Below are 26,125 nucleotides of genomic sequence, written 5' to 3'. Positions count from 1 at the left end.
TTCGATGATGAGTATTTTGTTTAATGTAATTACATTAATTCACCCAAATGATGTTAGATGTTTGGAAAGGAATATCTTCCATCAAAATATACTTTTTCAGTTTGTGTTCAGGTTTTTTCTTCATTGATTCTATCATTTTGCCGCATCATAATTAAATTACGCATTAAACATGTGTAATTTAATTACGATGCGGCACCTTCGTTGACCAACAGTCTTTTTTTGGTCTCAGTTTTAGTTGACCATGATATCCTTGTAGAAGACTTGTACTGTTCAGCAGAGAATGATTTGTTCGGTTTGCAATGCGTATTGAACCTAAAGCCTCGTAGCTAAAGGGTTCACTATGAATACGCGTATTGTTACACCCCTATTGTAAATTCAATAACCACGAAACAGCACAACACACCACTTGAAACGCCCCCATATGTTGCCCCATTTTGAAGTGTCTCCTGCATGGCTGAAAGGGACTTACCCAGGTTAAGCTCTGTCCAGACTTGGGATAATGGTGGGCCAGAAGGTGTCTCTTCATGTGGAGGTGACAGGTGCGGATTACCAGGAGCATTGACAGATCTGCTTGTGTGTCACAGGGGGAGCTACTGGACGGCACCGTAGACTATCTGTCAGGCCTGGAGGACCTGACAGACAGCGACTCGCTGCTCTGCAGGAAGAAGATTAAGAAGACTGAAAGTGGTATGTACGCGTGTGACTTGTGCGACAAAACATTCCAGAAGACCAGTTCCCTCCTAAGACACAAATATGAGCACACAGGTATATAACATTTGGACACTTCTTTTTTACCCCGCCCCCTATGCTTTTGTGCCCTCTCCCCCTTCATATTTTGTCTTAAAACTCTACTTTTGGTTTCATTCTTCCCCCTTTTCTTTTGTCTTTTTGTCACATAGCTCCTCCCCACTTGTAGTTCTTACATTATTTTTTACATTATTTCTCTCTTCCTTTACTCTTTTTTTGTTCTCTGTATTCCAAACCATGGCCTTTAACATGTTCCTTTCTTTTCAACAGGGGGTAGGGATCTTTTAATACGTAAACATTCAGTGGCCCAAATATAAACATTTTCTATTGCATTTCATTCATACTCTGTGTGTGTGTGTGTGTGTGTGCGTGCGTGTGTGTGTGTGTGTGTGTGTGTGTGTGTGTGTGTGTGTGCGTGCATGCGTGCGTGCGTGCGTGCGTGTGTGTGTGTGGCTGTGTGTGCGCATGTGTGTGTGCGCATGTGTGTGTGCGCGTGCGCTCACACATGTGCGTGCATGTGTGCGTGTGTGTATGTGTGTGTGTGTGTGTGTGTGTGTGTGTGTGTGTGTGTGTGTGTGTCAAACAGAGAGAGCGAGTGGGAATGCTTATCTGCATGTCTGTTGCAGTGTCTGTGTGTTTGTGTTGGTTTTGAGTGTCACTGGGGAACAGGGCAGATCAAAATATAATTTTCCTTCAAAGACACAGAGATAGCTGTGGGTATGACTATGACATTATAGACTGATTGATTGATTGATTTTATTTATGGATATAGAAGACAACAAAATCCAAGGGATGACATGTAAAAGTGTGAACACTTATTATAGTCCATGGGCCAAGGCAAAAATCGGTACCACCTGAGGTGACCGCACGATTTTGTTATTTTTGTCTTCCTACATGTCTCTAGTTTATATTTTGGTATGATAACCCTGCCGATTTGGTAGCTTAAGGATAGTTATCACTCTGTAAACAAACCTACCCCCATATAAATGACAAAACCCTGATTTCTGTGTATTAGTCCAGATGATATGTGAAAATGATGTTCCCTTTTTCGTAAAAGCATGAAACTTGGTACGCTTATAGTTTGGGCCCCTGTACAGTTTCAGAAATTGAGCCATCGCAAAAATGCCTTGTGGCGGCCATTTTAATTCTGCCATAAGCAAATTATGTAGTTTGCATCATATCTCCTGAACCACACATGCTAACACTGAAAAGGAGATGTCTATCCCAACGTTTTCATGGTCAAGGATTACAATGATACCCTATAGAACATCATAAACTGTTAACGTGACTAATCAATGGTGAATTTGATGACGTTGTGAGAAGGAATTGACAGTATCTGCACCGATGCTATAACTTCAAAGCCATGACCATTCTCTGGCTAAGATGTTTTGATGAGTGATTTGACTTATATAGACCTTTTGTTAAAATAGCGCCCAGGTCCCTCCTAAAGATCCTGGGATTTTCCTTGCCAGATGGCCAAATCCAAGATGGCCACTGGCGCCATGTTAAAAAATTGACTTTTGACCCAGAGCACATAGAATAATGTATGAAGACACTTTTCGGTGCAAGTCAACCACAAGGAATCCGATTCTGACATCAGTTTGACATTATGGCATAGTTTTGACCCAGAATTCCAAGATGGCTGCCATCCAGTATTGTGGAAATGTAACTTTTGAATGGGAAGGCATACTGTGCGTTTGGGGTTTACCACAAGGAAGGAGATTAACAATGGTGGATGTTTTGGGAGTCATTTCAGAATTATGTTCACTGAAAAGATGTTAATGTCAACACCCATTTTACCTTGGTACTGCTGTACCAACTACCCCCAGGATTTCTTGCATTAAAATATTTAATGAATGTATGACAAGATAACTAAAATAAGCTTGTTTTATTAGCTGTAGCTATAGATTCTGAATCATCAGATTCCGCTCATCATCTTTAGCCAAGTATGCTGTGTCATACCGGTCGATCACACAGATGATATGTCAACATCACCATGGCGGGCAAGGATGATGGATGACACCTTGTGGACATAGTCCGACCACTTGTATGGGGTGCCATCTTGTGTCTGCCGATCCAATTGCTGATGGAGTTGCCATCCTCTAGATTTATTTGTTTATTTGTTTATTTAAAGGATCCCCATTAGCTGACGCCATGGCATCAGCTAGTCTTCCTGGGGTCCACAACATGTAAAGAAGTCACATGACAAAAATTACATCATAATACAAAAAGGATTGAAAAAAACTACATTCATATTGATACAAAAATACACATGAAATTACATGACATATAAATGTGAGTTAAAAGAGTGGGACATGTGTAATCATAAAAGAAACAAAGAAAAAAAGACAAGAACTGTTTGACCTCAAACTATTCAGTCTATCTATCTAGATCATGCCCATGTCAACGAGAGTGATGTAGGGTTCTTGCAGCCCTACAGATTGGAGATAGAGCTTCTAGATGTGCTTGCTCTTCTGCGTCTTCCTGTATGTGATGTTGGAGTTGAATAAGGCCACACATTAATCAAAAACACAATGTTCCAGCAACTCGTGGAGGTTTACAAGTTGACTACAACCAGGTCAATCATTGCCTTGGAGCGCTCCACTCCATCTCAGCAGCTCCTACCTTGAGTTCCTCCCCGGGTAGTCTCACTTGCCAGACTCCCTCCCTACAATGGCAGAGTCTGGCTGCTAATACCTCCACCCTGGTATAGGGGAAAAAGGCTCTGTTCACCTTTACAACTATCCACCAAAAGTATAAAGCAGGCCTGCTTTATTGCACAATCCAGATCCAACCGTTTTCAGCATGTAGCAACGAGCTAGCATTGTTGATGTTGTTGTTTCACAGTGGCACAGGCATTTGAGATAGACAGATTCGACACGGAGGGAGTGGAAACGAAATCCATAAATGGTCGCCACCAGTCAGTCAGAGCGGGTTGGAGCATGCATGCAGGGAGGAGGGTGGAAGATGATTGTGATGCTGCAGATGCAAAGTGCCGCTGTGTGTAAATTCAGCTCGAGCAGGACCCTGGCCATTCACACCAGACGCACTGCTTTGCTCCGCGCCGGTGACAACTTGTACTGACTTCCTATCTGGCTTCACACAATCACTCGCGGGTCTCACACAAAAATAGATCAGACGCCGAAACAATCTCTGCATGGGGCGAGCCGGCCGCATCACGGCTGGTCTGACTGAACGGTCTAATGTGCTAACAAGTGCGCCAAAATGAAACTGGCTGCGCTTCCAGATGCTTCGTCACTTCAGCGTCTGGTGTGTTTGCACCTTTTCGCATCCATTTTGAGCCATGCCTGCATGCATGAGTTCAACTCCTTCCCGTTTGACCTGGCCTCCCCAACCCTCTGCACCCTACAGTCTGCCTGCCTCTGATGAACTCATTGCAGACTTAAAATCAGCCCATGCTGCAGGAGAGGAGAAGTTGACCAGATTCTTGCAAGTCCCGGGGGCCCTATCTTCGCAAAAGCGGTACGCCGCGCTCAATGCAAATTGGGGGCGTGCACAAGTGCATGCCTGTTATAATTTTACTGGACATAGGTGTGCCACAATCAGGCATTTCTGCGCAGAATACGGGGCAGCACCTCTTACGCGCTAAATACTCCGCTGCGCTTGAGCGCACCATAATCTCTATGCTGTGCAGCGCAGCGCAGAGTAAAATTCCTTTTGGATATGTCATTACACACGGACGTGCCACGCCAGTACATCAAATTCTGCTGCTAAAATTGGATATTAGCAGATAATTTAGCGAGGCAATCAACTATAACTCACTGAGAAACTTTTATCACATCGCAAAGAGGGAAATTAATTGAGAAAACTTGTTGGACAATGGACATAGGCTATTCACCTTCACCTATCCCATAGTCTCACTGACCAGCCTCCCCTCCCATGCAGGTCTCCATAGTGGGATTGCAATGGGCGGCGCTTAGAGGCAGTGCCCTTGGAAAATAGTTTCCAACAATCCAACTTGCCCTTTTGAGCGTGTAGCAACGAGCTAGCGTGTAGGTTTCTGCCGTTAGCTTGCTAGCTAGTTAGCGTTGTTGTTTTCACTGAGGCGGCAGGGCACTATTTACAGCGACACACAGGGAGGAGGGAGCGGAAGCTGCTCTGATTGACGTGGTCGGAGCCAATGACAGAGTTTGTAATAAGCCGGGAGCAGACATCCGGCAGCCATTGAAACAGTCGCTCCAATGGGAGAGCAGCTGTAGAGCAGGGGAGGGCTTATCCCAGTTGCCTGTTTCCGTGGCGCCAGACTCCTCTCCCGGTAGGGAGGGGAGGCTGGCCAGCGAAACTAACATAATTATGAAATTACCCTCAAAACACAATAATTGTCATTACTAAACCATGTTTGGTAGGCATGTATTTGCAATTAAATCAGCTATAATTCACCATTGTTAATCTCCGTCCTTACTCTAAAAATGGTAAACCCCAAACACCACATACGTATATGTTGCCATTCAAAAGTTAAGTTTTCACACTACTGGATGGCAGCCATCTTGGAATTCTGGGTCAAAATTATGTCAGAATGTTAAACTGATGTCAGAATCAGATTCTTTGTGGTTGACTTACATCGAATAGTGTCTTCAGACATTATTCTAGGTGCTCTGGTTTAAAAGTAAATTTTTCAAGATTGTACCAGTGGCCATCTTGGATTTGGCCGTTTGGCAGAAAGTCGCAGGATGTTTGGGAGGGGCCTGGGGGCTATTTTAACAAAAGGCCCATAGAAGTCAAATTACTCATCAAAAATGTTAGCCAGAGAGTGGTCATGGAATTGAGGTTATAGCATCAGTTATCAGAAACTGTGATTTCCTTCTCACGTCATTAAATTCACCATTGATTAGTTACTTTAACAGTTTATGATGTTCTATATGGTATCATTGTAATCCCTGACCATGAAAACATAGGGATAGACATCACATTTTCTGTGTTATCATGTGTGGTTCAGGAGATATGATGCAAACTACATAATTCACTTATGGCGGAATTAAAATGGCCCCCATGAGGCATTTTTGTGATGGCTTAATTTCTGAAGATTTATGGGGCCCTAAACTACCGTATATGCGTAACAAGTTTCATGCTTTTATGAAAAAGTGAACATGATTTTCACATATCATCTGGACTAATACACAGAAATCAGGGTTTTGTCATTATATGGGAGAAGGTTTTTTACAGAGTGATAACTATCAATAAGCTACCAGATTGGCAGGGTTATCATACCAAAATATAAACTAGAGACATGTAGGAAGACAAAAATACAAAAATTGTGCGGTCTCCTTAGGTGGTATCGATTTCACCATTGGCCCATGGACTAATTGCATTGTATCCTTCTCAAAACACCACTGAATTCACCAAAACACCACTGAATTCACCATTAACTATTCATGTGAACAGTTTATGATGTTGTATAGGGTGTCATTGTAATCCCTGACCATGAAAACATAGGGGTAGACATCACATTTTCTGCGTTATCATGTGTGGTTCAGGAGATATGATGAAATCAGGGTTTTGTCATTTTTTGGGGGTAGGTTTGTTTACAGAGTGATAACTATCCTTAAGCTACCAAATCGGAAGGGTTATCATACCAAAATATAAACTAGAGACATGTAGGAAGACAAAAATAACAAAATCGTGCGGTCACCTCAGGTGGTACCGATATGTCAAAATTTCAGCCTTGGCCCATGGACTATTAGACCGGTAGCCATTTCACAGGTCAAATATCCTCTAGCCTTAGTGCACCATTACCCAGCAAGCATTTGACAGATGGCAACATGTCAGTGGTGGCCAAGTTCACCCCCTTGGGTTTACATGACATGCAGGTACGTGCGTCACCCAAAACAGGCACTACATTTTCATGTTATATATATTAGGCTTATGGCATGGTAAACATTCATATTAAAACAGCTTTGGAAACTGATATCACACAGATATTTTTCACAAAATGTCACAAAATGATGCAGGTGCAGATATGGATGACTTTCAACTCTCGTTTTTTGTTTGGGGTTTTTGCATTGTATCATCAAAATGGCTGCTGCCTACTATCTGCCTACATGCAGTTAGACTTACACCCACACCACTGCTCGCTCATTCTCACTTATTGATCAGGATGCCAGAGACTTGCCTGCGTGGCAATTTTTTTTTTTTTTTTTAATCCTCCTCAGAAGATGTGTGATCTATTCTACCTGTAGTCTTTCACGAAGATGTGACCTATTCTACCTCTCTTTCACTAAGTTGCATCATCCCTCGCTCATATCCTGCTGTCACTCAGTGCAGGAACGTCTCGTTTATTTTTGCCCCACCATGGGAGTGTCTGTGCATGCCCCCACCCCCACCCCCATGAGTGTGTGTGCATGGGGGGAGGGGGACTCTTTAGGTATGCCAACTATGGAAGATGCTACAGGCATTCCGGGGCTATTTGTGGCTAAGGTTTGCCTGCATGTGTGTGAGTTTGTGTGCCTGCGAATGCGGGGAGGTGCGCATGTGTGTAGGCACATAGCGCTAGCCTGCGTGGTTGCTCTGCATGTGTGTGACTGTCTATTGGCATTCCGCAGGATTTGGAAGGCGTTTGTGCATGTGTGCGTGGGATGTGCGCTTTGGACGGCTGTCAGTATACAGGCCTATATCGCTTTGGCATAACACAGCCATTCTGTTAGATAGAAGTCAGATGGGATAGATATCCGGTAGTACTGAGTGAGTAGTAGTGTGTGTGTGTGTGTGTGTGTGTGTGTGTGTGTGTGTGTGTGTGTGTGTGTGTGTGTGTGTGTGTGTGTGTGTGTGTGTGTGTGTGTGTGTGTGTGTGTGTGTGTGTGTGTGTGTGTGTGTGTGTGTGTGTGTGTGTGTGTGTGTGTGCGTGCGTGCGTGCGTGCGTGCGTGTGTATCCCATCTGTATGTATGTATATATACTGTAATGTATGTTGCTGTGTTCACCTATGCTTGAGTGCGAGTGCACGGGGAAGGGGGCGGGTGTTACGGGTGTGAAGTTCCTCCCACAAATAAACCCGAGCCGCCATACTGTCATGTGGATGATGTCTAATCCCAGTCAGTTTTGAATCTGGTCTATGATGTCATGAAAACACACGGGTGTCATGTCAGCCAGGCCAGGTTTCACCTTCGCCCCCGGTGCTCCAGGCATCCCGTCTCTCCGGCTTAACTTGGCGGCGGTCTCAGACGAGACGCGGACCGCATAAAGTAACGAGGCTTCTTCTTTCGCAGCAGCACCAAACTCCTAAGCAAGCGTCTCAAATTAGCTCCCGGAATTCCATGAGACGGCACGCTCGCCTCTCTCAGAGTGGAGCTGGCCTCACGTGTATTGAAATTCAACGTGGTTTCAAAGTGGCATTTTTACAATATCCTTGTGTTTTTTTTATCGCTTGTCATGTTCCTTTTACTGGACGTCCTTCCGTGATATGATAGCACACAGTGAACATGAAGTCTTATTATGTGCTTATTCATCCTTAGCTGTATAGGGTTGTTAACATAACACTTTCCAAAGCTGTTTTATTATGAAATGTTTACCTTGTCAAAAACTGCTGTGCTTGTTTGGGTTGATGGTGTACCTGCATGTCATGTAACACCAAATGCTTGCTGGGTGTCTAAGCACTCAACATGCACTTAACGTCTAAATAAATATGTCTGACCACCTTGATGGTATTGCATGTGCTTGTCTGCATCTTGCTTTGTGTTTGTGCAGAAAACCCATAGTAACACCTCCTCTCCCTTGTTTCTCACCTGTGTCTCCCCAGGCAAGCGGCCGCACCAGTGTCAGATCTGCAAGAAGGCCTTCAAACACAAGCACCATCTCATCGAGCACTCGCGCCTGCACTCGGGCGAGAAGCCCTACCAGTGCGACAAGTGCGGCAAGCGCTTCTCGCACTCGGGCTCCTACTCGCAGCACATGAACCACCGCTACTCCTACTGCAAGCGGGAGGCCGAGGAGCGGGAGGCGGCAGAGCGGGAGGCCCGGGACAAGGGACAAGCCCTGGAGCCCACCGAGCTGCTGATGAGACGGGCCTACCTGCAGGGCCACCTGGCTCCCCTGGGCTACTCCGACCCCGAGGACCAGCCCGAGGACCGGGGAGGGGGCACCATCCTGCGGGACGGCTCGGAGGGGGGCGCGATGCGAGGGCGGGAGCGGGAGGCGGAGGGGGGGTACGGGGAGGTGACAGACAGACGAGAAGAGGCAAGTTTCAGGGAAGGAGAGGAGGACGGAGAGGAGGAGGGAGACAGCAGGAGTCTGCAGATGGACTCATCGAGAGACGACGAAGACGAGGGCAAGGAGGATACGACGCATTCGATGGATGAGAGTTCAAGAGAAGGGAAGATGGACGGAAAGTCGGACCAGGAGGACGCCGAGTGATTCCAAGCGGCGCGATCGAGGGAAGAAGAAGGACGAAGAAAAGTTTAAAAAAAAGCTTTCAGCAATTATTTGTCACGTTGGTTTGTTTTTTTTCCTCTTTTTTTCCTCTCCAGCGGCAAACACACGAAACGTGCCGTGTTTCAGAAAAGACACAGGTGGTGGAGGCTCCATCTGAGGAGGAGCTTCTTCTTTCTTTCTGAAGATTGTAAAGATGGACTCAAGATGCAATGTGGTGACTGCCAACATCAGAGTCGTGATAACAAGCTGGGTGGGATTGTTTAAAAATCCACATTATGCAAAAAAATAAATAAAAATAAAAAAGAGAGAAGTAATAATGATTATCATTATAATTAAAAATGAAATGAAGCTGTTTTTAATGTACAGTATTATAAAGGCCTAAAAGCTGTGTGGTGCTATAATGTTCTTAACCTTTCTGTGTCTCATTGTGTTCATCATACCCCCAAACCAGGAAATTGCACTCTGCCCCCCTTAATCACTACAAAAAGACTTTTGAAAAGAAAAAAGAGAGAAAAAAAAAAGCCTAAGGATATTTATACCGAGCTTGAAGACTCGGTAGCAGTCCGTCAGTGTTGTATTTTGTCCGCCACTTACTGTGATGTCCTTGGTTTCTTACCCTCTTTTTTGCAAGGCAAACTAACCACACAATTTTGGGCCTCACAATTTCTTTATGTGACGGAACTTTAAACCTGTGTGATTTTTAATATGTCGATGTGAGTCTTAAAACGTGGACCGGAGAGAGCGAGCGAGCGGAGGGGAGTGGGGAGGGACAACGGAATATGAAGGGCTCCATAGAAGTATTAGCAGAGAGCCTGGGTGTGTTTTTATTTTCTCAAGAGAAAGCCTTATATGCAAACCTTTTCACCTGTGCGTTTCTGCAAGTGCCATCCTTGTACAGTGTAAATCAGAGTTGACCTGTGTTATCTTTGCTCTGGCTTCAGTATTAAATGAATATTTCACCTTGTTTTTTGAAGTACCTATGTCAGTATTAGCATAGATAGACGGCAGTTAGTTTACATATGTTTGTGCAATTTTCTGTATTTTTCCATGACCTTTTGTCAGTATTACTTTTATTTTTCTTTGTTGATTTTTCCAACATAAAATTTAATTTCGTTTTTATTTTAAAATTACCATTTTATTTATGACTCATTTTATATTTCCTAATTTTATTTATTTCATACTGTAGTGTACAGTATTATAGTTCCTCAAGAAATAGATATATTTTAGTAAAAAGGATTCTGTCATTGACTATTGGAGCAAAATATGAATAGAGAGCGTCTATGGTATTTGGAAATTTTGAATTCTTTTTTGTTTTTATTTCCTTTCAACTACTGGAAATTCTAAATTTGGGGAACTTTTGATACGATATTGTGAAAACACTGTATTTTTGAGAGTAAAAAAAATCCACTTTATTCATCCCACTTAAGAGGTGAAGAGGGACTGTTGATGAAGAAATTCCTGAAATGTCTGAAGTATTATTGAATTTTTAATTTCTCTTGGAAATGACCATGCTCGAATAAATGTAGCCAAATTAAATTTTAATAAAGCTGTGTTATTCTTCTTGTACTTCCTCTTCTTCTTCAACCTCTGTTTCCTGAACGGGGCGAACAATCCTAGACGTCCAGCGGGGCGATCACGCCCTGCCCGCCGCTGTTTTTAGCTTTCCTCATGTTACTGTCAGATTGCTCTTCAGTAAGATCATCACTGAGTTTGCACACATCTAAATAGATATTGCTGTTTCATTAGCATTGGCACCTATCCACATAGACAACTTCCATATCTGGCTTTTGTATAATAGTGTAAATATACCGTAAGTAGTAGCTTAGTGGTTCTCAACATGGGGTTCGGGGACCTTGGGACCCGGGAGTTTCCAGGGGCTCCATTGTTACATGTCACCATTATTTAACTTACAAGAAGTTGATGAAGAGTGACTGTTTTGATCATAGTTTCACTGTTGTCTCTGTTCCACTACAGATAGCCATGGAATTATACACAAAATCATTATCTAACAATACAAAATATTCTCAGATTCAGCTCAGAGAGGCAAAATCTCATCAGATGCGGGCCTGAGAATGTGGCCCTAATGTGGACTTAATATGAAAAAGGTTGAGCACCACAGGAATACTGCATGACAGTGTGCAGCAGGCTGGAATGTATGGTTCTTGCTGAAGCAGAGTTTGAGGCTACAACTGAAACCGGCACACTCACTCTAGGTATTTTCCAGGAGACTCTGCTGCCCTGGTTAAAAGGAAATCACTTTTTGTTTTATTTCTGCTGATTGACTGACGGTGACAGTGCAACAGAGCTACATTATGATACGACTCTTAACAGGGAGGCCGTTTTTTTTTACAAGCTCGTATAAGCTCCATGATTAAATCAGGGAAAGTCTAATTAAAACAATACCTCCTGCTTTAACGGGCCTACTGTGTAATCTCCCATCTCGCTATAGATGCCATTAATAACTTTCTTTCGACTTATGTCATTGTTTGTGCTCAACTTTTACCTTCTGATGTGGAATTGCGGGGCTTTTATGTGCCAGATTTCTTGGAGCCAGTGTGATAGACTTTATAGAATTACTTAGGACTCTTTGAAGTTTAAAAAAAAAACTTTGTTTGGAGCTCAAACTGCCACAAGCAAGCAGACAGCCAAACTGGCCATGAACTGTTTGCACAGGATCTCTGAAGAGTTATCCATGACCCTACTAATTTAACTTGCTTAATGAATGCAAATAAAGGCATGGTGAAGAGTTCACAGTGCTACGCACACACATACGCACACACACACACGCACGCACACGCACGCGCACACACACACACACACACACACACACACACACACACACACACACACACACACACACACACACACACACACACACACACACACACACACACACCATGTTGCACATACAGTATATACCTCTTGTGAATTAGAGCTATTTTTATTCGACTTCAGTTATTTCAAACATGAAGAGTGAGCAGTCATACAGTTAAATGTGATCTAATAAAAGGAAAATCAGTATGATACACACATACAGTATATATAATATTCCTATAGGCCCAGTGTGTGTAGATACTGGATACGCAGTGATGAGTTTTCAGTGACCTTATTGTGTACTTTTTAATCTCCTATGCAATCACTATTCAATATCCCTTATATTACAGTAGGCTATATTTTACATTTTTGCTCTCTATTTGTATCGTCCCATTCATAATTTAATGAAGGAATACTGTGGTGCTTAAAAAACAACAAACATGATAATAACAACAACAATTACTACTACTACTACTACTACTATAAACGACTACTACTAGGCTACTATTACTACTAGTCTACTACTAATAATACTCAGTGTTAATCAATAGCTGAGTCATTGCTCATTGGCAGCTTCATAACAGCGATGATTTTTTTTAAATATTATTTATGCTATTACAGATAGAAGCTTCATGAATAGGATTCAGAGAGCTATCATTGATCTGCAGCGACTCAGAAATATGTGTGAGGCTGATTTATGTATGATGGATAAAAGTCCTTGAGTTTTAGGGTCTGGTGCTGAGGAGGTGTTTGTTCAGTCTCTTCTTGAAGGCATGAACCATTGCTTGATGTGATGTCTCTAACAACCGCGGGGGGAAGGCTGTTCCACGTAGTTATGGCAGAGTGGAGAAAGCTCCTGTCCAGGCATTTGTTGGTGTTTGCCCTGGGGAGTGACAGGGCATGGCTGGGTGGTAGCCTCCGGGTGGGTCGACCTGGGGCATGGGGAGGGAGTAGCATTGCTTTCAGGTCTGCTGGGCAGTTGATAGTCTGCATCTTGAAGAGAAGTTGTTGCATGAAAAAATACAGGCTCATAGTTTGAGAGGCAGACTAGGTGACTGCCTTGGGTAAACACATTTTTAATCAATTTAATACGTTTTCCTTTTTGTTACAATAAATGACTTTAATGAGTTATGGGCATCCCCCTACTCAGTCAAGCTATAGTGGGCTATTCCACTTATGAGATTCTGCCAGTTGACTTCATTTTTCTTTGTCTCTGCATCAGCTCTGAGAGAGAAGTTAAATAAAATTACAATAAGCAAAGCTGCTACACAGGTTTACATAGGCCTACAGAAAGGATGGATTAATAAGTAAGCTATCTCTCAAGACAGATGTGTTCGCCCCCGCAATTTTAATGCTCCTACCTACCTGTATGTGTGTTTCAGCAGCTCTCAAAGTTGGTCCCAAAATGAGGCAGGATTTCCGGTCAAAATAAGGCGGCTATCTGCTCATTTCCTCACTTCCGTGTCCCCTGTGCTTAATAGCTCTGACTGGGAAACAGTCAAATCCTAGCTAGAAATTGGACAAGATATCTTTATTTATTTACATTTATTTCCGTGAACATGTGTCCTGCTTGGTCGACTACCATCGCACTTTTTTCCTATCTGAAGCATTTTATTTGTCTTTGTCAACTTCATCCTCTGTCCAAACTTTACTGGACTGAAGAAGCTACAGAAGATTGTGGAAGAGATAGACTGGCTTCAGAGACTAATTCATTACATTAATTAATTAATTAATTAATTAAAGTTGGAATTCGGGGGGGTGTCATGCTTGCCTTTGCGTAGGGGCCCCCCGGGCCCCCCAAATGACTATGTCCGCCTCTGCACACAGGAGTACAGCGTGAGGGGCGGGGTCCCAAACGTTGCGTCACCACGTCGCGGGCGCCCTTTCCTTCTCCCGGAGAAATGCAGGAAGAGGTAAGCGACAGACAGTTGTCACAGTTCATGTCATGTTGTGCCATTCATCTTTCCATGTGACAGAAGACAGCGCGGTGTTAGCTCAATGTTCCCCGCTGGAAACACCGACCTTCTGGGGACATGTCAGGGCAGGCAGGCAGCTGCCCGCCGGCCCGGGGAGTTTGTTGTCAGCTACGCGGTTACAAGGCGACACAACTGCCTGGGCTGCAAGTGCAAGTCAGAGAGAACAGCCTCGTTTAGCTGCTCAGTTGTCCCGTCCCGTGTTCTATTCTAAACAGTTACACTAAAATACCAAGATGATAGCCTCAACGCGAGACTCAGCCTGAAGAATGAAGGCAGAGTCTCGCGTTGAGGCTACCAAGATGAGAGTGTCTGGCGTCACGGCGGTTATCAGTCATTCTCAACCATTTTCATATCTTCCACATGTCCTCATGTGGAGATGGCTGTGGGAGTCGGACAGTCACAATGTCGTGTACAAAAAATCAGACACAGACCATCTGATGAGATTTGGTCTCTGATCATATTTTTTTATTGTCACATTAAGATCAAATCAGTCATTCTACATTTTGTGTTGACCTCTTGTCTGAAGTTTAACAAGATCATCTGTTTGCTAGCTGGGGACCCCCTGGAAGTTCCTGGCTGGAACCCCGGGCTCGGGTACCCTGGTGGTACCCGAATAGACTCATATAGCCTAACTACATATACCACTAGTAATGTAAGGTTAGTCTATATTTGTTGTTTTAACTGCATTGTGACATGATAATGGTGTTGCCTTTAGGTGCTTTGTTGTAACTATTGTAGCTGCGTTGTGACTTATGCAGTCCTTTTTGTTTTTATCCCATTTACTGTTGCGGTGTCTGTAAATTGATGTAGTCATGTTACGTGTTTTTACGTTGCCGACCCTGTCTCACTTTGCAAAGAAGTTTCAACCTCAATGTGACTTCCTGGTTAAATAAAGGTTAAAATATATACATATATATTGGCCGAAGTGACAAGCAATCATACATCATAGATGTAGCGGGCAGGCTTTGATTCACACAGGATTCCACTTTGCCAGAATTTCTCAAATTGTCTCATGAATGAGGTTATACTAGATCATAATAAAAGAAAATAAATGCACTTACAGTAGAGAAGTATAGACAATGTCTTGAAATGTTTGCACACTTGTATACATTCATATGAATGCTATAAGCAGTCCAGTCCACGGCCCATTCAGAAAATGATTATTTTCTATTTTCCAGACACCAGGTGAAAGCTGCTCCCTTATTGAGTTCACCTATTTAAATCCACTTAGGTTACAACAGGATATTAGAAATGAATGGAAGGAGATGGAGTAAACAAAGTATTTTCAAGTCAATATGAGGAAGGTGGTTTGCCACCCTCCATACATATTGTGCAGTGGTTCTCACTGTGTGGTCTGGGGCCCACCAGGGCTCCTTCAAGGGGTTCCAGGGGGTCCCCAGGAATGGGATGAATTGCTAAACCTCACCATTATTTCATTTACAAGAGGTTAATGCAATTGGAGAATGTAGGATGACTGTTTTGATCATAGTTTCACTGTTATCTCTCTACCTACAATACAGATGGAATTCTGGACAAAATCATATCAATAAAAAAATATTGCCAGATTTGGGTCAAATCTCTTCAAATGGGGGGGGGTGTCTGTGGCTGTAATATTTTTGCAACATTGGGGATCGTTCATATGGAAAAGGTTGAGAAACACTGGTGTAGATTCTAGTGACTTGTGAAAGGAGGTCTCCAGAACAGTAACGCACCCCTGCGATAAGCGCCCACTGTCTTGTCTTCTCGAGCACTGTTGGAGCGTTTGATTTGTCAGACTATTGTACACATCACAGCCGCGCGCTCTGCTCCTCTCCCCATCCACACCCACACACACACACACACACACACACACACACACACACACACACACACACACACACACACACAGAGACAGATTAGCACATGTCCATGCGTCTGTAATTATAGCTGGGGTCTCTTTCACTCGATCCTTAAATCATTAGCTCCCACATAAAGGCCGTGCTTGTGAAGTACAAGGGCAACGACTGCCTCAATTAAAAGAAGGAAAGTCACTTCTCACTCATTTCGGCGCTTTGAAACCTTAATCCGTGGAAAATGTGAGCTTCCTCCCCTTTTCTAATACCAGATCAAAGGAGTTATGAATAGCATTACACGTTCCTATGCCGCGATGTGCGAAGCTGCTTACATTAGCATTGTCAAAGTGAAAGGGGCCTCTCCACGAGAACACTGAATTAAAAGGTTTTGAAGACACAATATTAGTCAATGTTTTTCTCTCTCTCTCTCGATCTCTCCGCTTGAGCTCTCTGATCCTCGTGTAATCATGCCAGTCTTGATTTTGGAGGAGGGAGGAATATCTCGTAATTCATTGCAGCAGCAATGCGGCGAATAAAGAGAGAGAGAAAGTCAGATGTCCCTCAGATGTCGCAAGGTATTTTTAGACATATTTAGGAATGAGGTATGTAACCTATTTCAGATGAGGCCCTGCTGCTCCCAACATGTTTCACTCATAAATAATTGATTCCTTTCAAGTTCCGCCGCGCTTGTGACTCTTTTTTTATCGAGGGGATAATGACGTGTTTATCAGCCTATTTCCCCTCAAACCATCCAGTTCCACCTGTCAATTTGTCTCCAAGCATTTGACATTCTTGATGTATCAAAATGATGTCCCTAAACAGCCAGCAACAATAACCCTTTGATATCTAGGCCTCATCAAATTATAATTAACACACATATTTGCTTTGAATTTTTATAGATATGTATGATATTGACACACACACACACACACACACACACACGCACACACACACACACACACACACACACACACACACACACACACACACACACAAACAAAGATTATTGTTTGACATTTTTGCCTTTATTAGATGGTAGTGAAGAGAGTAGTGATATGATTCAATATGCATTATGGGCTTAACGATTCAATACAACCATGATACAATGTCACATAAAAGTTCAATGGCAGCAAAGTCTGACTCTACAGGATTATGTTTATTTCTGAACCACAAAAATTTCTAGTGATGCCATTGGCCTCCCAGAATGTAAACAACACATTTTAAAATGTTATTAAATTGACAATTATCTATTATTGTCAAATTATATGATTTGGATGGAGAGCTTGTGAAAATGTGATGGTGAAGCGTCTCATTTATGATTACTACAGCAGAATAACATGGAATATCACAATTCATTTTTCTGACCCATGATACATATTGTGGCATTTTTGCATCACATTGAATTTCAAGATGGCCCCATCCCTAGAAGAGAGAGAGGTCCCAGGCCGGACTCGAGCCCTATACTGTAGGTTAGCCTTCAACAGTCTAGACTTTCTTCACTCTGGTAGAAGCATACATACTCACACACACACACACACACACACACACACACACACACACACACACACACACACACACACACACACACACACACACACACACACACACACACACACACACACACACACTCCCTGAATGGCTTTAGGGACAGAGAGGGAGGTGTGGGAGTCTGGCACGCACGCTTCAGTGCTCTGTGCTCACTCAAATCCCATCCGGACCTGCGCCTTGCTCTGGCCCAGGGGCGCAGCGGGCGGTACAGCGTCAGGCCGTGATTTTAAAGTAATAATCACTGACATTTTGATTTATTTAAATGTCCATTTTGCCAGTAGTGATTCAATCTATAGCCCAGATTTGGAATGCTCTTCCATTGGCTGTTCTAACAGTGGCAGCCAGGTGCTGTAGGTGTTTCCTGGGCAAATTCCCCAAGTGATGCTTTTTACATTTCGTCCAGAAAAGAACGAACAGAAGAACAGTTAGCATGAGCACCATAGGCACCATCAGGCTGAACAGGCAAAGAAAAGAGCGCCACCTACAGTACAGAAACGGATCAAACATCAACAGAAAATCCAGTCAATGTATTTTGTGCATACAAACACTGTAGCAACATGTCCACACAGATATAAGTTAGACAGCACTGTGTGTAGGGCTGATTTAGTGAGACACAAAAAAGGCAGAAGTGCTAATAAACAAACAGCATTTACTACGATTTGAACGACTGTTGAAGTGCCGAGCGGCCATGTTGGATTTTTGAGGTTGGGGCTGGTGAGGCTCCCCCGAGATGGGCGGAGGAAATCCGAGGACAGTGATGACCTTTGAACCGTGAAATCCCCAGCTCCCAGTTGAAATGGCATGCAGCATTAGTACCAAAGATGAAGACAGATTTGGTTTGATTTTTTCAAAAATGTGTGATTTCCTCTTTAATCACGATCGGTCCTCCTGACTGTGACGTCTTCATGCATTTTAGTAATGAAAAACGCTGGCTGCCTCCCCTCACGCTATCTTTGCCTATGTAAATATAGCATTACTGCATGAAATCCCACTATACCTCGGGATATGTGTAATGTGCAACCCTGTGTGTGTGTGTGTGTACGTGCGCGCACGCGCGGTGTGTGTGTGTGCGTGCGTGCGCGCGTGTGTGGAGCAGTTACACCAAACTATCTTGAAGCGTTTTTTTTCTTTTCTTATCAGCATTCTTCTCTTCTCTCCACTATATATGTCAAGTGATTGAGTTGTTTGATGATGAAAATAGCCCTGAAATAGAGCAATCTGATTGGTTGACCAGCAGAAGTGTGTGTTCACAGTGATGAGAATGATATTGGAGGACGTACAAAGTAGCAAAAATTTGCTGAGCCCACAACTTCAGGACAGCGTTAGCGCCAGCCGCAGCAGCAGAAGAAAAGATTTCCAATATTTGTGACGAAAAATAAAATGTTCCAATAACATATTATTATTTGCTCTTGTTTCCAGACTAAAATGGAGAGTTGAGTTCAGTGACTAAGCCTATCTGGTTGTGAGATGACTGCACGCAGTGGCTGTTATTAATTCCTAGTTAGTGGTACGGCGGATTGGGGATTCCCTGTCACACCAGTGTGTGTGGGGGGAGATCGATGACATTAACCCTTTGTTTCATATCTTGGCGTCTTGGCGTGGAAAAGGTATCGACAGTCTTCCTTTGAAGCAGTGGGCGAAAAAGAAAGGTATACTGTAGGTGAGGCGAGGCTGCCCGTCAGAGGGCCGTACGTGCGCGCTAAGCCTGGAATCCCCCGGCCCAGATGACGGCCGGGGCTTCAGATTGAATGATGTGTTAGCCTTCTTCAACTGTTCCACGGCTGATCAGGCAACAACTTATTATAACTAGGGATGCACCGATATGAAAATGTTGGCCGATGCCGATAACCGATATTAACATTGCTGTTATGGCCGATAACCGATATTTACCGATGTCGATATGATCTGTATAAAAACACATTTCTATGATAATAAAATTTTGTACATACTGAAAAACACATGTAAACACTGAATTTGAAAAAGTAATGCATTTCTTTATTTCAAAAACATTTGTAAAAGCCCATAAGTCATAGATTTACTCCATTATTTCATCTCAATGTGAAGATACCGATAACCGATATTAACATTGCAACATCGGACCGATACCGATATGTTAAAAAATGACTAACATCGGCCGATACCGATATGATTGCCAATATATCGTGCATCCCTAATTATAACGCTTATTTTCATCCTCGATTCATCTCTCGATTATTGTCTTGGTTAATCGATTAGTTGTTTGGTCTGTAAAATGTCACAAAATGGCGATAATGGTGATAATGATAATAAATAAAAGATGACGTCCTCAAAGTATTTTGTCCACAACCCAAATCTATTCAGTTTGCGGTCATAGAGGAGTAACGAAACCAGGAAGTATTCACATTTAAGAAGCTGGAATCAGACAACTTTAACTTAGTTTCTTCTTCGAACCAATGTTATTTTATCATGCAGTGATAGAGAGCATTTTTTACGCTATGGGATTTCTGTTTGGTTTGGCAACTTATCAGTTCAGTTTAAATCACAAATGAATAGACTGGTTCATACTGCAATGAAAGTGATGGGGGTGAGAGAGAGCATCCCAGCCTCCAAATACTTTTTGAGAAAACTAATCGAACAAGGTGGGGAAAATCATCGCTGACCTCTCCCATGTTGTATTCAGAATACTGAATACTACTGCTCCCATCTGGCAGACGCTACAGAGTTACAATTAAAAACAAGAAAATGTTCCTCAACAGATACAAAAACTCTTTTATTCCACTATCAGTTAGTCTGCTAAACTCAGGTCATAAGCAATGTTGATTGTACTGTAATTGAATGAATGTATGCACTTTTAACTGTATGTTTGCACATGTCTACATCTGTGTGCTATGCACTACATGTTCTTTTGTTGTAGTGTCAATGTGTGTCGTTGCCTGGGAAACGCACATCCCATAATACAACAGTTCGCATCTCATCCCATAATAGTATGATGATAGTTGGGATGCCATTGCGAACATAGATGCAAACAGGTTAGCTAAAAGTTTAGCGTTGCCAGCGAGGGCCCCCACTGTTGCGGTCGGGGTACGTTTCGAAATCCCTCCAGGCTTGAAAATCTTTCTAGGGGAAACACTGTCTTTGTTATGGCACTGATGTACTGTATCTAGCATGTGGCAGCCTGTATATCCAAAACAAATTTCCCTTGGTATAAATAAAATAATCTTGAATCTTGAAAAATTACACAAACCGATTGATCAATTATCAAAATAGTTGGCGATTAATTTAATAGTTGACCACGAATCGATTAATCGTCGCCGCTCTAACGGCTGAGCTGAATGCCATTTTCAGCTTTTGCAGCAACCTTCCTGTTGTCAGAAGAACGGTCACAGAAGCAGAATGAAAAATGGAGACGTCACTAAATCTGAGGTCTCATCGCTTTTCTCGTTTTGATTGTGTCGTGTTCCATTCAGGAAATGTTTCTATTTTGCTACACTTGGCAACAATAGGCTACTATTCTCTCAATACATGAACCTATGCTTAACCTAGCCGCCACCCAATTGAACCCTACCATATCTGTCATCCACTAACAGCCGCCCATGTTTCGCCATGTCGAGAGAGAGACAGAGACAGAGAGAGAGAGAGAGAGAGATTGCACAGCTAATTTCATACTTGAGATATGACTTGCATTTAAGAGCTGGAGGGACCAACCAAGATATTGACTGATTGAAAAGTCTGTGGGCGAATGCTGAGTGCTGTGAATGCATTACTCCCCATTGTGGGCAGGCAAATGGAAGAATAAGATGGAGAACAACGTGTGCCATAGACGCAGACTGGAAATCATGCGGAGGGAATTCACTGGAAGAGAGATAGCTCCAGTCAGAAAGCCCCGCGCTGCGCCGCCCCGCGCGCTCCCTCAACCTAGCTTACTCTGCCTTTTCCACTTTGACAGGAACACTGACGTGTTGTCCCAGCACACAGCGCACCCTAATAGACCTTATGATGGCATTTCTACACACAGCATATCTTCCTCTATAAGGACAAATTGCTACCGATTTTGAACTGTAGATAGAGGGATATACGATTACTTTTTTTATATTCTTCTTTTGTCCCGCACACAATTGCAGCACAAATCCAAGCAATTTTTTTTGACTTATCATTCTAAGCAGTGATTCTGTTCCATTTACCTATCAATTTGTTGTCCATTCTATTTTCAGAATCCGCCGCCTTCGGCGAGCAGCGTGCTGCTGGTGGAGGCGTTTTACGGCGGCTCCCACAAACAGCTGATTGACGTCCTGAGGGAGAGAGTGGAAGGCTGCGTGGCCTACACCCTGCCCGCAAAGAAGTGGCACTGGAGGGCGAGGACCGCCGCCCTGCACTTCATGCAGGCCATCCCAGCCAGTTCCTCATACAGGTGCTATACTCATCTGGGCCACACGGTAGTCTTTGGCCAATCTGCACTTTTTGAAAGCAGATACCAGTACCGACAGCTTTGCAATGGAGTTGTATGGGCAGCCATTTTGTGTCTAAAAAGCACGGTGCAAACACAGGTGCAACGAAAAGATTAATGAGGGCGCCAGCACTGGAACACCTACATGTAAATGGATTGGAAATGGGAAAACCTCGTTAATGCTTTGGTTGCACCTGTGTTTGTTTACCCTGGCTTTTAAAGACAAAATGGCTGCTGTGAAAAAGATCAATTCAGTGTTTCCCCCAAAATACCTCTCAAGGAGAAAAAGCCTCATCACAAAAAAAATACATTTTTTTAAATGTCATTATAAGATATTATAATTCTCCACTGAAAGCCACAGCATTTAGTATGGGAAATATACGGTATTTAGGGCGATATGGACAAAATCAAATATCAGGATATTTTTGACCAAATACCTCGATATCGACTTTGCGACAATATTGTAGGGAAACTATTGGTGCTTTCACAAACTATTTACACAATGAGATTTTTGATAAAATAATCACCACTAATGTGTACATCCTGAATAAGTGGGTAAAGGCAAATCATTTTGAGAGACAAAATGGGGGGTCCATGGCCCTAATTTATACTAACTTTAGGGATCCTTGATATGAAAAAGGGTGAGAATCCCTGGCCTAGTTGACATTTTTATGTCTCCGCCGGTGATAGCCAGGCCGGAGGCATTATGGATCCGGGTTGTCCGTCCGTCCGTACGTCCGTCCGTACGATGTTTGTTAACGCGATATCTGAGGAACGCCTTGACGGAATTTCGTCAAATTTGCCTCAAACATCGACTTAGACTCAAGGATGATCTGATTAGATTTTGGTGGTCAAAGGTCAAAGGCCAAGGTCACTGTGACCTCTCGAACGCCATTTTCAAGCTTGTTAGTGCAACATCTCAGAAATGCCTTGACGGAGTTTCATCAAATTTGCCTCAAACATCGACTTGGACTCAAGGATGAACTGATTCGATTTTCGTGGTCAAAGGTCAAGGTCACTGTGACCTCACGAATGCCATTTTCAAGCTTGTTAACGCGATATCTCAAGAACGGCTTGATGGAATTTCTTCGAATTTGCCTCAAGCGTCCACTTGGACTCAAGGATGAACTGATTACATTTTGGTGGTCAAAGTTCAAGGTCACTGACCACACACACCCAATTTCCATGCTCTGTAACGCAACATTACAGGAGCGCCTTGATGGAATTTCTTCCAATTTGCCTCAAATGGTGATTTGGACTCAAGAATGAACTAATGGCGGAGGCATAAGTCCGCGTTGCGGTCGTTCTAGTTTAAATATCTGAATCGTTTATATTCTTTATATCTTATTTGTTTATATTGTATATTTGTTCTAAACTATTATTACATGTTACTTGAGCACCAATCACACCAAGACAATTTCTTAGTAATGATAATAATAAATCCAGGAACCCTAAGTGTGTTAGCAGCTCCTTAAGGCAGGTTACAGTGCAGGTTTACAGACTGACAGCTCCTTAAGGCAGGTTACAGTGCAGGTTTACACAGACTGACAGCTCCTTAAGGCAGGTGTGTGTACACACACAAATGAGGGATATACACGCAAATGATGCATCAGGTATCAATGGGTTAAGGCAGGTTACAGTGCAGGTTTACAGACTGACAGCTCCTTAAGGCAGGTTACAATGCACGTTTACAGACTAACAGCTCCTTAAGGCAGGTTAAAGTGCAAGTTTACAGACTGACAGCTCCTTAAGGCAGGTTACAGTGCAGGTTTACAGACCGACAGCTCCTTAAGGCAGGTTACAGTGCAGGTTTACAGACTGACAGGTCCTTAAGGCAGGTTACAGTGCAGGTTTACAGACTGACAGCTCCTTATGGCAGGTTACAATGCAGGTTTAAAGGCAGGTTACAATGCAGGTTTACAGACTGACAGGTCCTTAAGGCAGGTTACAGTGCAGGTTTACAGACCGACAGCTCCTTAAGGCAGGTTACAATGCAGGTTTAAAGGCAGGTTACAATGCAGGTTTACAGACCGACAGCTCCTTAAGGCAGGTCACAGTGCAGGTTTACAGACTGACAGGTCCTTAAGGCAGGTTACAATGCAGGTTTACAGACTGACAGGTCCTTAAGGCAGGTTACAATGCAGGTTTACAGACTGACAGCTCCTTAAGGCAGGTTACAATGCAGGTTTACAGACTGACAGCTCCTTAAGGCAGGTTACAGTGCAGGTTTACAGACTGACAGGTCCTTAAGGCAAGTTACAATGCAGGTTTACAGACCGACAGCTCCTTAAGGCAGGTTACAGTGCAGGTTTACAGACTGACAGCTCCTTAAGGCAGGTTACAGTGCAGGTTTACAGACTAACAGCTCCTTAAGGCAGGTTACAGTGCAGGTTTACAGACTGACAGCTCCTTAAGGCAGGTTACAGTGCAGGTTTACAGACTAACAGCTCCTTAAGGCAGGTTACAGTGCAGGTTTACAGACTGACAGCTCCTTAAGGCAGGTTACAGTGCAGGTTTACAGACTAAAAGCTCCTTAAGGCAGGTTAAAGTGCAGGTGTACAGACTGACAGCTCCTTAAGGCAGGTTACAGTGCAGGTTTACACAGACTGACAGCCCTGAAGCTGTCGAGTCAGCTCCTTAAGGCAGGTTACAGTGCAGGTTTACACAGACTGACAGCTCCTTAAGGCAGGTTACAGTGCAGGTTTACACAGACTGACAGCCCTGAAGCTACCGAGTCAGCTCCTTAAGGCAGGTTACAGTGCAGGTTTACAGACTGACAGCTCCTTAAGGCAGGTTACAATGCAGGTTTACAGACTGACAGCTCCTTAAGGCAGGTTACAATGCAGGTTTACAGACTGACAGCTCCTTAAGGCAGGTTACAGTGCAGGTTTACAGACTGACAGCTCCTTAAGGGAGGTTACAGTGCAGGTTTACAGACTAACAGCTCCTTAAGGCAGGTTACAGTGCAGGTTTACAGACTAACAGCTCCTTAAGGCAGGTTACAATGCAGGTTTACAGACTGACAGCTCCTTAAGGCAGGTTACAATGCAGGTTTACAGACTGACAGCTCCTTAAGGCAGGTTACAGTGCAGGTTTACAGACGGACAGCTCCTTAAGGCAGGTTAAAGTGCAGCTTTACAGACTGACAGCTCCTTAAGGCAGGTTACAGTGCAGGTTTACACAGACTGACAGCTCCTTAAGGTTACAGTGCAAGTTTACAGACTGACAGCTCCTTAAGGCAGGTTACAGTGCAGGTTTACAGGCTGACAGCTCCTTAAGGCAGGTTACAGTGCAGGTTTACAGACTGACAGCTCCTTAAGGCAGGTTACAATGCAGGTTTACAGACTGACAGCTCCTTAAGGCAGGTTACAGTGCAGGTTTACACAGACTGACAGCTCCTTAAGGCAGGTTACAGTGCAGGTTTACAGACTGACAGCTCCTTAAGGCAGGTTACAGTGCAGCTTTACAGACTGACAGCTCCTTAAGGCAGGTTACAGTGCAGGTTTACAGACTGACAGCTCCTTAAGGCAGGTTACAGTGTAGCTTTACAGGATGACAGCTCCTTAAGGCAGGTTACAGGGCAGCTTTACAGACTGACAGCTCCTTAAGGCAGGTTACAGTGCAGGTTTACAGACTGACAGCCCTGAAGCTATCGAGTCAGCTCCTTAAGGCAGGTTACAGTGCAGGTTTACAGACTGACAGCTCTTTAAGGCAGGTTACAGTGCAGGTTTACAGACTGACAGCCCTGAAGCTATCGAGTCAGCTCCTTAAGGCAGGTTACAGTGCAGATTTACAGACTGACAGCTCCTTAAGGCAGGTTACAGTGCAGGTTTACAGACTGACAGCCCTGAAGCTGTCGAGTCAAATGAAACGGCAAAATGACTCGCAGCACAGTCCAAGTTACTGTGTGTCTCCGCCATATTGTGAATGTTTTGGTTCATGCCAGAAGTGAGAAGGGAATTCCCGTTCTTGGACTGTGCAGTGGAATTGGGCGAATGAAAAGAATATTCCTAAAATGCTGAAATCTGACAAACCGTCATGTCTCGGACAAAATCCATCGTTCATAGACAGAGATTGCTGAAAGGCCTGCATTCTTTCACTCACTCCATGTCTGTGTATATTGTGTTTTCTTCTGCCATCAGAGGGGAAGGACCTACGCGTGGCTGAGTCATTTTCAGATTGTGTTTGAAAAGGGCTTTGTGCATAACAATACTTCCCTCTCCATTTTGAAGAAGTCTTGAAGCGCTCACAGCATAGGCCTCTAGAACGTTTTGAAGAAGTCTTTAGTCCTGAAGCGCTCACAGCGTAGGCCTCTAGAACGTTTTGAAGAAGTCTTTAGTCCTGAAGCGCTCACAGCGTAGGCCTCTAGAACCTTTTGAAGATGTCTTTAGTCCTGAAGCGC

General features: G+C 43.5%; 2 protein-coding genes across 2 annotated transcripts in view; both read left to right on the top strand.

Annotated features, from left to right (window-relative positions):
* Nucleotides 1-9,681, top strand: part of zeb2a (zinc finger E-box binding homeobox 2a) — a 73,171-nt gene extending 63,490 nt beyond the window's left edge. Inside the window, exons 9-10 of the mRNA XM_083639324.1 lie at nucleotides 585-765; nucleotides 8,499-9,681. Of these exons, the coding sequence (XP_083495450.1) occupies nucleotides 585-765; nucleotides 8,499-9,112 (795 nt within the window). The 3' untranslated portion in view covers nucleotides 9,113-9,681. The remainder of the gene's footprint in view (nucleotides 1-584; nucleotides 766-8,498) is intronic.
* A 4,164-nt stretch (nucleotides 9,682-13,845) lies between these two features.
* The window catches only part of gtdc1 (glycosyltransferase-like domain containing 1), a gene marked incomplete at its 5' end in the record, with an annotated part of 64,570 nt that continues 52,290 nt past the window's right edge, over nucleotides 13,846-26,125 (top strand). Inside the window, 3 exons of the mRNA XM_083638264.1 lie at nucleotides 13,846-13,857; nucleotides 14,472-14,525; nucleotides 21,491-21,687. Of these exons, the coding sequence (XP_083494390.1) occupies nucleotides 13,846-13,857; nucleotides 14,472-14,525; nucleotides 21,491-21,687 (263 nt within the window). The remainder of the gene's footprint in view (nucleotides 13,858-14,471; nucleotides 14,526-21,490; nucleotides 21,688-26,125) is intronic.

Source organism: Poromitra crassiceps (genome assembly GCF_964638095.1).
Source record: "Poromitra crassiceps genome assembly, chromosome: 6".
Classification (NCBI taxonomy): Eukaryota; Metazoa; Chordata; class Actinopteri; order Beryciformes; family Melamphaidae; genus Poromitra; species Poromitra crassiceps.
This window is presented reverse-complemented; position numbering and strand designations above follow the sequence as displayed.